The sequence below is a fragment of the Erpetoichthys calabaricus genome, chromosome 1, assembly GCF_900747795.2.
Source record: "Erpetoichthys calabaricus chromosome 1, fErpCal1.3, whole genome shotgun sequence".
In the NCBI taxonomy this organism is placed as follows: domain Eukaryota; kingdom Metazoa; phylum Chordata; class Cladistia; order Polypteriformes; family Polypteridae; genus Erpetoichthys; species Erpetoichthys calabaricus.
The window spans coordinates 57770817-57782239 of NC_041394.2; the positions used below are offsets into that span (position 1 = coordinate 57770817).

At 38.3% G+C, this 11423-nt stretch overlaps 1 protein-coding gene across 1 annotated transcript in view; it reads left to right on the forward strand.

Annotated features, from left to right (window-relative positions):
• The window catches only part of LOC114650521 (uncharacterized), a 33685-nt gene that overhangs the window by 20484 nt on the left and 1778 nt on the right, over positions 1-11423 (forward strand). The window contains exons 5-6 of the mRNA XM_028800195.2: positions 7277-7302; positions 7575-7639. Of these exons, the coding sequence (XP_028656028.2) occupies positions 7277-7302; positions 7575-7639 (91 nt within the window). The remainder of the gene's footprint in view (positions 1-7276; positions 7303-7574; positions 7640-11423) is intronic.

The window sequence follows — 11423 nt, forward strand, 5'->3', positions numbered from 1 at the left end:
ACATTTACTCTGATTGGTTCGTTGGCTTACACACAAACAACTTATTGAAATAAAAGTCTCTTCTATTACACTCTTGTTGCTCCGGTTTCCTCCCACAGTCCAAAGACATGCAGGTTAGGTGGATTGGTGATTCTAAATTGGCCCTAGTGTGTGCTTGGTGTGTGGGTGTGTTTGTGTGTGTCCTGCGGTGGGTTGGCACCCTGCCCGGGATTGGTTCCCTGCCTTGTGCCCTGTGTTGGCTGGGATTGGCTCCAGCAGACCCACGTGACCCTGTGTTCGGATTCAGCGGGTTGGAAAATGGATGGATGTTCTTATATCTTTAGGTTCAGCTATTATCCTTTTAATCCCTATGTATGTGACAACTGTCCAGTCTTGTTATTTACAGGACATCTGCTGATCTCTTAATCATCTCCTGGAACACTCTCTGTATTACATCATCCTTCTTCCTAGTACATTCTTGCCTTTATTCACTTAACCATTTCAGTAGATCTCTTCATGACATTTCTAAAACAAATGCTTATATATTTCAATGTGCACTGCAGACCAAAATACTTAACTATTGTTACCTTCAAATTATTCTCTCTCAGTCAGAGTTGCTGTAAATATGCACACACTACCCCATCAAGTTTTCTTTTATAAATCCCAATGTTGGCATGGAAAATTACGTATGCACATTTCAAGCAGCTTTTTGTGTATATGCAAGCCTTATACACGAGGCCTTAGGACAGAACTTGGGGACCCTGCCTTTGATTTTTGTGCAGTACATTTCAGTACTCTGATAAGAGTATTAAAATGGAAAAATGTGAACCAGATTCTGCATTGTAGAAACAGGAGCACAAAGGTAACCTGGGACAGAACAAGCATCAACACACAAACTCCATCTTAAGAGTGACAGCATTTAAGGGCTCAGATTTGTCTGGCATATGCAACCTTTCCAACATGAGCAAACCTGCATAAGTAAGGAATGAGTGAGGACCGACTGTGGAGGAAGGAGCATATTAGCACACATACTGATGGGGTGCAAGACTTCACTTCCCCAGGGAGATACAAATGGCACAACACCAAGGTCCTCAGAGCACTGGCGAATATCTTGGAGAAGGAGAGATGGAAAAAGCAGCAGACCAACAGAAACCCTGTCTCATCCATTCACTTCATCACGGATGTGGAGAAGCCACCATTCACCAAGAAAACTAAGAACAGCTTCCTGCAGATGGCACAATCATGGGAGATGAAGGTGGACATGGAAAGGAAATTATTCTTCACACAAGCCATCCACACAATCCTGAGGCCTAACGTGAATACATGGTCTGAGGATTCAAGAGGATTATCCTGCTTCGACTAATAGTCCCATGGCAAGATGGTTGCTAGGAGGCCTCAGAAGGGAAAGCCAACAAGTATGAAGATTTGACTGAAGCATGTATGGACAAAGAGTGGCAGGCTCCAACTGGAGTGTATCGTGCATCTGATGACATTTTCTGGTGACTGAAAGCTACAGCCACAAGAATCTTCTCATACTATCTTCAGGGTAAAGTCAGATTAATTCAAGACTAAGCTAGAAAAATATGTACTCTGAAAGATACACTGTATTGATAACAAGGGCAAATAATTAAATGCTTAGCATGACAAAAGGAAGACAGACTATCATTGTGTTTGATATTTTCATTTTAATGCCCTTTTACATTTGCCACTATTAAATTTGATTAATTGTTCTAAAAGGTGTTATTATTTGCAGGAAATACATCTCATTATGAGGGCTGAACTGATCCTACTTCAAGAATTTCAGAAATTTTCATGAGAATCTTAAGGTCACCAGGCCTCACTAATACAAATACATCTTCTCTTCTGAAGGAGAGCTATCAGCACACAGGTTTAGTGGACACACGCATGGCTGAAAACATTTTTTTCAAAGTACCTAAGGTCCATGAACCTGAGAAGGGTCACAGAGAAACAGAGATTTAAGCCCTTAGGTCCCCAAAGAACCATCATATATCATCCAAATGGAGATGTTTTGGCATGTTATTTCCTCAAAAATGGCTCTCCTGACAAGAGTTCTCCCAGAGCAAGATGTAAAATTCTCCATTAACTTGCATCATCTATTTACACATTAACTAGTGTTCTGTCAATCTCTGTCTCTTTAGCAAAGGTCAAGCAATGTCTATGATGCCACTGTCAAAAACACATGGAGCAAAATGTTATGCAAGTATGTGGTGCAAAGCAAAAAATACCGTTCACTGCTGATATTGTGGCAGAGTGGTTAAGGCTACGGCCTTCAACACCCTGAGCATGTTGGTTCAAATCCCACTACTGACACTGTGTGACCATGAGCAATCACTTCACCTGCCTGTGCTCCAAACAGAAAAAAACAAACAGAAGAAATGTAATAATAATAATAATAATTCATTACATTTATATAGCGCTTTTCTCAGTACTCAAAGCGCTATCCACACAGAGAGGAACCGGGAAGCGAACCCACAGTCTCCTTACTGCAATGTAATCAATTGTATCTCAACCATTCTAAGTTGTGAATGATAAAGTGTCAGACAAATAATAAATAATAATTTAAAGCTGCAACTTGTTCCAGAAAGCAGGGTGGAAGTTTCCCCCTTATGTACAGGGAAAAGCAAACACTGAATTCTATACTGTGCAACCAGCAGTAAAGCATAGTGGTAATGGAGGCACAGCCTAAAGGGGGTTTTTGTCATCAAGACCTGGGGCCTCATGTATAAACGATGCGTACGCACAAAAATGTTGTGTAAGAATGTTTCCACGTTCAAATCAAGATGTATAAAACCTAAACTTGGCGTAAAGCCACGCACATTTCCACGGTAGCTCATACCCTGTAGTACACAAGTTCTCTGCTCGGTTTTGCAGACTGGTGGCACCCAGCGTCAAAGCAGTGCTACTGTTCCTGTGTGGTTATCCTTTCTTTTTTAGATCCACATCCCTGACGTGGCTTAATTAATACACTGAAATTAACCGCATATTGTTTATTAGTTTAATGCATCTGATTGTAATTAACCTCTAACAATATAATGGTCCACAGAATGGTTAAACTATTCCAAATACCATAACTGCTTTAGCGTTGTTACTCTCACTGCACCTCGGATCCCACATCGGATCATCTTTTTCCATATTACTCTCACTGCACCACTCAGAGTATTTATCCCACTGTATCTGAGTGTGAATCACAGCTGTACAGCAGCTGATTGGAAAGAGAATTATTGGTATACAGCATCAAGCACATGCTGCCTCAGCCATGCTGTCTATTGAACTGCTCTCATATAACAAACGCTTCAGAGCCTTTCCTGTACTGACCTCTCAGTTCAGAAACAGTTTCATCCCAAGAACTCTAAACGCACTCAATCAGTCCATCAAGTGCTCCTTGTAGAACTGTTTGTACTTACAAGTACAATCACCTCACTGTACTCTTGCAATACAGTTATAATATTGCACAACCTGAGCCACTTTATAAAGCGCATGTTTACATATGATGATGATATAATTTTTAAGATGAAATGCAGCAAAATATGTTTATTATATTATACAGATAAAACTTTAACTTTAAACTACATGGTGCCACAGCTCTAGCGAGCCGCTGGCACTCCGTTCACGGATTGTTCCTGCCTCGCGCTGTATTCTTGCTGGTGCTGACGCGACACTGGAAGGATAGATGGATAGGATAATTAAACATGTACTACGAAGATATTTCAATGTTCCTTAAAAGTTTTGAAGAATCAGCGTTCTAAGCTTACAGATGGCTTAACATCTATTACAGAGCTGATTGTGTGGTGATTGGGTATTTGGAGAAAGAAAAGTAAGAACAGGAATTGGACGTTAGTACGTTTGAAAGAGACAGTACTGCTACAATAAAGTATTTCATCGAAGGTCGTGCATGGTGCAGAAAGCATCTTGCGTGACACATGAACAATCACTGCGCCACCGTATTCCCATGTTTAATAACATGCTTTAACTCCTATCATCGTGAAAATGATATCACATATACATCTCAGTATTTTAATTATTCAGAGAGCTGTAATATCATGAATGTAATCAATTCTATGTCCTGTCGGAGAAGAGAAAGCCTGGAAGCACGTAGTGATTCACACACAAAGCACATAGAAGATCAAATACAAAACAAAGCATTTAACGTGCTACTTTAGTTACGATGGGACTGAGAAACTAGTAAATTAAGCGATTTAGGATGAAGTTTATGATGTTCTACTTTAATGACAAACTACGTGATTAAAGTGAAAATTTAGAGATTTAAGTTGACATTTCACGCTTTTTTCCCCCCACTGTGTGCCTTTTTCCCCCACTGTACCCTAATAAGCTTTCATGTGACACTCAGACGGTGGGCTACGACTCGCCTTTTCACGGCGACTTTGATATGTGACAACTTTTTTTATTTCGGGCACTGTGCGACTTTGTGAACTTGAGCTTTCGAGTTTCCTCAACACGCTATGTCACTCGATCAACTTCCTTTTGTTGTTTATACCACTGTTTAAATCAACAAATAGTATGTTTTTCTTTGCCTTCACTTGGTATTCGCTTAAATTCTTCTATTTTCCCTCTTGCTTTTGCCATTGTCTTTTCACAGAAGGCTGAGCTTAAGGGCTATTTATAATGATTTGCACATTCAAAGAAGCGTAATTCTAGGAGGAGTTGGGGCAGGACAGAAGGCGCATGCACGTGTGTTACTTTTCACGCTGACTGGGATTTACGTAGCGGAAGAATGTGTGGCATTCGCACAGATTTATGCATCTGGATTTTGGGTGTAAGCACATTTCTGCTTTTGTGCTTACGTCATGTTATAGTGTGAGTTCTACGCACAGCGTTATACATGAGGCCCCTAATGATTCGCCATCACTGAAAGAATCATCAATGCTGTTTCACTTCAAATGTGTATTTTTTTTCAAGCATTTTATTGAATTTATTAAAAGCAAATAACATTCCATACAAGCAAGTCAAATTTTACAATATTAAGTTCACATTAAATCAATCCCCACCCATGAGAAAGAGTGCTAAGCCAATAGAGTAAAACTTTAATAGTAGGAAAAATAAATCTCTCTTATTATATAACAAAATCTTGGGACGAGGCGAGACTTTTTCAGAGAGACAAGATGAGACATTTTCAGAGAGATAATTTCACGTCCTGTGAGACGAGACTTTGCGCCAATAGATGAACTGAAAACCTAACAGAGCAGGTTAGAGATTATGAAAGTACTAAAATTCGAAAGTCTCAAAAACTGATAGTAAAGATCGCATTAGCGCTAACACAAACGGAAATTATTACTCGGTGAAATAACTGAACAGCGAAAAGAGATCAATATATGGACATAGGTGATATAACAGAGCTACTACAAGTTTAATTTCAAAGAAACCACAATTTAGTCAGGTTTATATTTATGATCATGGAGAAGCAATGCAACATAAAATTGAAACAGTTAAACGATCTGATATATTAGAAATTCGACAGCCAAGAATGGATACAAATCCATACATCCAAAAGTATCGCACTTTACACAAAATTATCTGAAAAACACGGACAAAGAAGTTTTCTTGGTTTTCTATATGAATTCAAAAGATCATGCTTGCATATATAATAACCAATATGTGACAAATTGTCAGTGATAATAGATTCGAAAGACGGAGATATGAAAGACAGTTGATATTTGTGTTTATCCAAAAGCACAGCACAATTCGTCGCAAGTGGCAGATCTGGGAAATGACTAGAGTGTTGGGCCTGCACGGTGTTCGAGCAAAGCGAGCAGGGGGCAGAGCCCCCTAGTAAATAAATAAATAAATAAATAAATAAAGGAAGGGAATCCACTTCCTCAATTTAAATACTTATTCTAAAATGTTATTGATTAGATCTTGCCAGATCCTCTAAGTGCGAATTTGATTTTTTCCAATTTCAAATAATATATAACATCAGCTACCTAGTGACTTAAAAGAGGAGAGTTAGGATTCTTCCAGTTGAGCAAGGTAAGTCTTCATGCCAATAGTAAACGCAATTACAGTTTGTTTGTCCTTCTCCACTTTAAGCCCATCTGGGAGTACCCCAAACACAGCTGTTAGTGGATTAGGAAGGATTGTGACACGAAGGCTGTCTGATAGGCATTTAAAGATTTTGGTCCAGAATGATGTTAATTTGATGCTTACTCAGAACATGTGGCCCAGTGAGGCTGGAACTTGATTAAAACTTCACCGGTTGGATCTTGCCCTTGAAACATTTTGGACAATTTTAAACGAGGTAGATGTGCTCGACAGATAATTTTAAGTTGAATAATTGTATGCTTTGTGCATATGAAGTTTGAGGGAATTCTGTGCGTTGCTGCCTTCCACTCCTTTTCTGAAATGTTGAATGAGAGATCCTTTTCCCACTGTACTCTGGGATCTTTGAAAGGGAGGCACTTTAAAATGTTTTTGTATATTACAGAAATGCTGTCAGAGTTCTCAGGACTGATCAATATTTTTTCTGGAATAGAAATAGGTGGGAGGTGAGGAAAATTGGACAGGTTTTGTTTAGCAAAGTTTCTAATTTGTTTCAAATGTGTATTAAGAAAAACATCAGGCTGTCCCTTACATAAGCCAAAGCTCAGGAAAACCTAGGGCTATGCATCCAGATGATAATAATTCACAATACATGAATGGGTCAACAACAGAATGGAGATGGAATTCTGGAAAAGCCTTGTCAAAGTCCACACCTAAAGTCCCTTGTCAGAATGGATCAGAAATGAGCAGTTTGTGCCCTTTAACTCACACATGCTACTGATATTAAACAGTTCTGCAGGAAAGGCAAGACTGAAATGGCTCCAGGATATTATTAGGGATCGATCAATAGCTGGAGGACTCATTAGGTTGAAGTTTTTACAGCTGAATGTGGTGTAATTATTGCATCAATTGAACAATTACCTTTGCACAAGTGGCATGATATACTGCATAACTTATAATAAAAAAAACAAGATCAGCATTTTGTGTTATTAGTCACTTGGGGTCACTTCTCTCTTGTAAACATTAGTTTTGGTTGAAGATCTAAAAACAATCACAGTGAAAAATACACGATAATGCAGAAAACCAAATGAAGCATTAAACTGTAAACAAGAGTCTTATAAACCTAGTAGCAAATGTGTGTCAGCATTTTATCTCTAAGGCAAAAGGATGCTGCTCAAAATTCTTAAAAGTTTCTAAGATGAAGATTGTTACCATGAATTGAATGTGCTGAACACCATAATAATCTTTACAATGACCAATATTCTGTTTGTCTTGCCAACAGGTTGAAGAAAATACAGAATGATCCTGGTAAATATATTGCTTGATTATACACTGCTTATTATGACACTAGATGTCGTTATTTATTAAGAGACTATACTGAGGGAGTGATGATTAAAATAAACTAATACACTGCAAAGGCGGCACGGTGGTGCAGTGGTAACGCTGCTGGCTCGCAATAAGGAGACCTGGGTTCGCTTCCCTGTGCTGGCTGGGATTTGCTCCAGCAGATGTTAGGATATAGCAGGTTGGAAAATGACTGACTGACACTCACATTAAGGACTTTCCATCTGCTTTTCCAGGGCCTCTAGAAAACACCATGCAATCATCTGCTCCATTGAACCTGCCTTCTGAAAGTCAAGTCCAGGTAGGAAATTGTCAATCATAATGGTGCATGTGATGACTTTAATATTAATATAGAAACCGCACATTGAGACACTAATCATCGTGAGAGGTGGAAGGCACAGTGATGGGTTGTCTACTTACTGCTGTGAAAAGAAAATAAAGAATGCACTGAGCTCTAGTAGCTATAGAAGGAAAACATTTATCGAACATCCTTACTGTACAATACAAATGCTGAAAGGTGAAATGGCTGCTGATGGTATTTTACTTACGACTATTTTAGTAACTTGTTTTTTTGAGTTTTGCTTTTCACGTCCTGTGTCGTCACCATCTTTTTGGTATCTGCTGCTTATTTGATCTAGTGATGAATGAAACAGCCAGCTTTTGAGTCGCACAGTATCACAAAAACTAATATAAAAATTTGTTTTACAATGGCAAATATGAAGCTCACTAAAAAAAGAAAAAGTTTTTTTGGAGCTTTTAAAGTTTTTTTTGTGGTGTAACTGCTCTGTAAAGCCTCGTTCACACTTCCCATGTTTACTGGACTTCTTTTCTGCATGTCATCTGTCACCTAAGAGTAAAATCAATCCTATTTATGCTTCTCATTTATATGACTGCAGTGAAGCGTAGCACATTTATGTGGCTGGCTGCAAATTTTTTAAACAATGACACACCAAAAAACCCAGTTGTGCCAAAGATGTGAATTGGCAACAGCCCTTTCCAGTGATTCCTTCACAAAAAGTTGAGAATATACACTCTGCAAGCACTGTGGAGCTTCAAGTTTCGTTTCTGTCTATGATGCATCCTTATGATTGTGACTGCCAACATTGTCATCATAATTGACAAAATGGGGATCATACTACCTGATTCACATATGTCTGTATGTGACAAAAAATGAGCCAGCCGATTTTTGTTTCTTCTCTGGAGAACTGCTAAATAATAGGCGGATGTGCACAGAATTAATGCATGTAAACGCTTCCAGACATGAGCTAAATGCCTTCTTATTGTGTCCATGGCACAAATTTTGCTAAAAGTGAAATGCTATTTGTTTCACAGTAATTTTTGATAATTGAAATACTGAATATCTCATGTATCATTTTGCTCCACACTAATTTAGCACCTTTTTAATGTTTGTTCTGGTTGATGGTGGGAAGGGTCTGCTATATAAAAACAGAAACCTTGATCATCCTACTTTTTGCTCAAATGCAAAATTTCAGATATTTCAATCGAACCTGTTATTGTGATAATTCAGGAAAATTAATTAAAAACACTGCTCTGTAAAAAAAATAAATAAATGCATTTTTGCCCCCATCAAAACTTGATAGATTTGAGAGTTCTGAATCCAAATCTGGCAACAGATTTGCTCTATCACATGCAGTTTTTCCACAGACTAAGGTTTAAGATAAAAAATTTAAAAATACCAGAGAGAAAAAAAAAACTAATCTTTAAAATTAATTACTTCAAAATCAATCAAATTTTAATCGGTCACATATAAATTATGTGCATAGCACAATATGCAGTGAAATGCTTAGTTGCTCATCTCCAATGACTGCCTTTAATAAGGATATAATGGGACATAATACATGACTTTATATTCAAAAATCATTAATAAAATTATAAATAACTAATAAATATAATAAAAATTAATAATACTAATGACTCAACAGATAAATAACTTAATGCAAGAGACTGAACAGCAGGGAATCATGTATTGTTCATTCTCTCACATTAAGTTCTTTAGGTGAAGTCACCTTATTTAATTATTAGTATTAGATTTAAAAAATAATAAATTGTTCATGTAATTATTTTAAATATAATTATTACTTACAAAAAGTAGTCACTTGGTAGTTTTCTCCTCTTATAATACTCTGAAGGTGTTTCATGATGGAATGGCCAACAGATGTCTGCTAACATTGACTCACTACACCTTCCGCTATAACGCCTCTCCACTTGAGTGATGTCCTGGTGAACTTCTCCTCATGTTTCTTCCGTGTTCTCAGAGAAACAAAAAATCCAATTGAGAGCATAGGAAATGGTTAGTTAAAGACCTGTTGCACCCACCCATGTGCTAGGTAGGAAGAGAGAAGTTCCTCATAGTTTTTTCAGCCTTTGTATTCTCAAGAAAACTTCTTCAATCTAAGTGCCTTGAGCATGGGAAAGGCGCTATATAAATAAAATGTATTATTATTATTCTTATTTTACCATTTGCTTTCTAGTTACCTGGTTAAGATGAAGGATAGATGAACCCGACCATGCATATTCCTGTAAAAAATATTTAAACATCAACTTTTTCTCTTCTGAACATACAAACGTATCCTTCTAACCTTCTCAAAATAAATTCCATGTTACTTTGATGGAATAAGAGGAAAAAAGGTAAATAAGAGGCAAAAAAAAAAATATGAAACCAATATTTGATTTTGGATTGTTTCCACCTCAGCTACAGTAACATTAAGAACACGCAAGGCTGCCATTTTTCAGCTCAAAATACACTTCAAATAATATTCTAAACATGAAAAATATGTATGGCATTAAACAAATGCAAGTTATTTTTTGTAAAAAGCAACCATTTTTTTCCCCCATGTGTTTCATTTAATCTGATATCTTGTGGAAACAGTTTGTGGTAAAGGAATCCCAGTTTCAAAAATGTATTCAAGACTACAGTAAAATTCTAAAGTACGATTCTTTTGCACAGAAGAATTTTCATGCAAACCAGTATAATAAATTTACTACTTACAAAAATATACTGTATATATACTGTTTTAATTGCAAAAACTAAGCAGAAAAAAAATAAACTTTGGGTTAACCTGCTTACATCACACTTCATACTACGTAGTCAACCTCTCTCACTTGGACAGAGGCAGTGGTGCTGTAAGAATTATGTTTCTAGACTTCTCTAGCGCCTTCAACACAATCCAATCTCTGCTCCTTAGGGACAAGCTGACAGAGATGGGATTAGATTCATACCTAGTGGCATGGATCGTGGACTATCTTAAAGACAGACCTCAGTATGTGCGTCTTGGGAACTGCACGTCTGACATTGTGGTCAGCAACACAGGAGCGCCACAAGGGACTGTACTTTCTCCTGTCCTGTTCAGCCTATATACATCGGACTTCCAACACAACTCGGAGTCCTGCCATGTGCAAAAGTTCGCTGATGACACTGCTATCGTGGGCTGTATCAGGAATGGGCTGGAGGAGGAGTATAGGGACCTAATCAATGACTTTGTTAAATGGTGCGACTCAAACCACCTACACCTGAACACCAGCAAAACCAAGGAGCTGGTGGTGGATTTTAGGAGGCCCAGACCCCTCATAGACCCAGTGATCATCAAAGGTGACTGTGTGCAGATGGTGCAGACCTATAAATATCTGGGAGTGCAGCTGGATGATAAATTAGACTGGACTGCCAATACTGATGCGCTGTGCAAGAAAGGACAAAGCCGGTTATACTTCCTTAGAAGGCTGGCTTCCTTCAACATCTGCAATAAGATGCTGCAGATGTTCTATCAAACAGTTGTGGCGAACGCCCTCTTCTACGCAGTGGTGTGCTGGGGAGGCAGCATTAAGAGGAAAGACGCCTCACGCCTGGACAAACTGGTGAGGAAGGCAGGCTCTATTGTTGGCATGGAGCTGGACAGTTTAACATCTGTGGCAGAGCGAAGGGCGCTCAGCAGGCTCCTATCAATTATGGAGAATCCACTGCATCCACTAAATAATGTCATCTCCAGACAGAAGAGCAGCTTCAGCGACAGACTGCTGTCACTGTCCTGCTCCACAGACAGATTGAGGAGATCGTTCCTCCCCCAAAC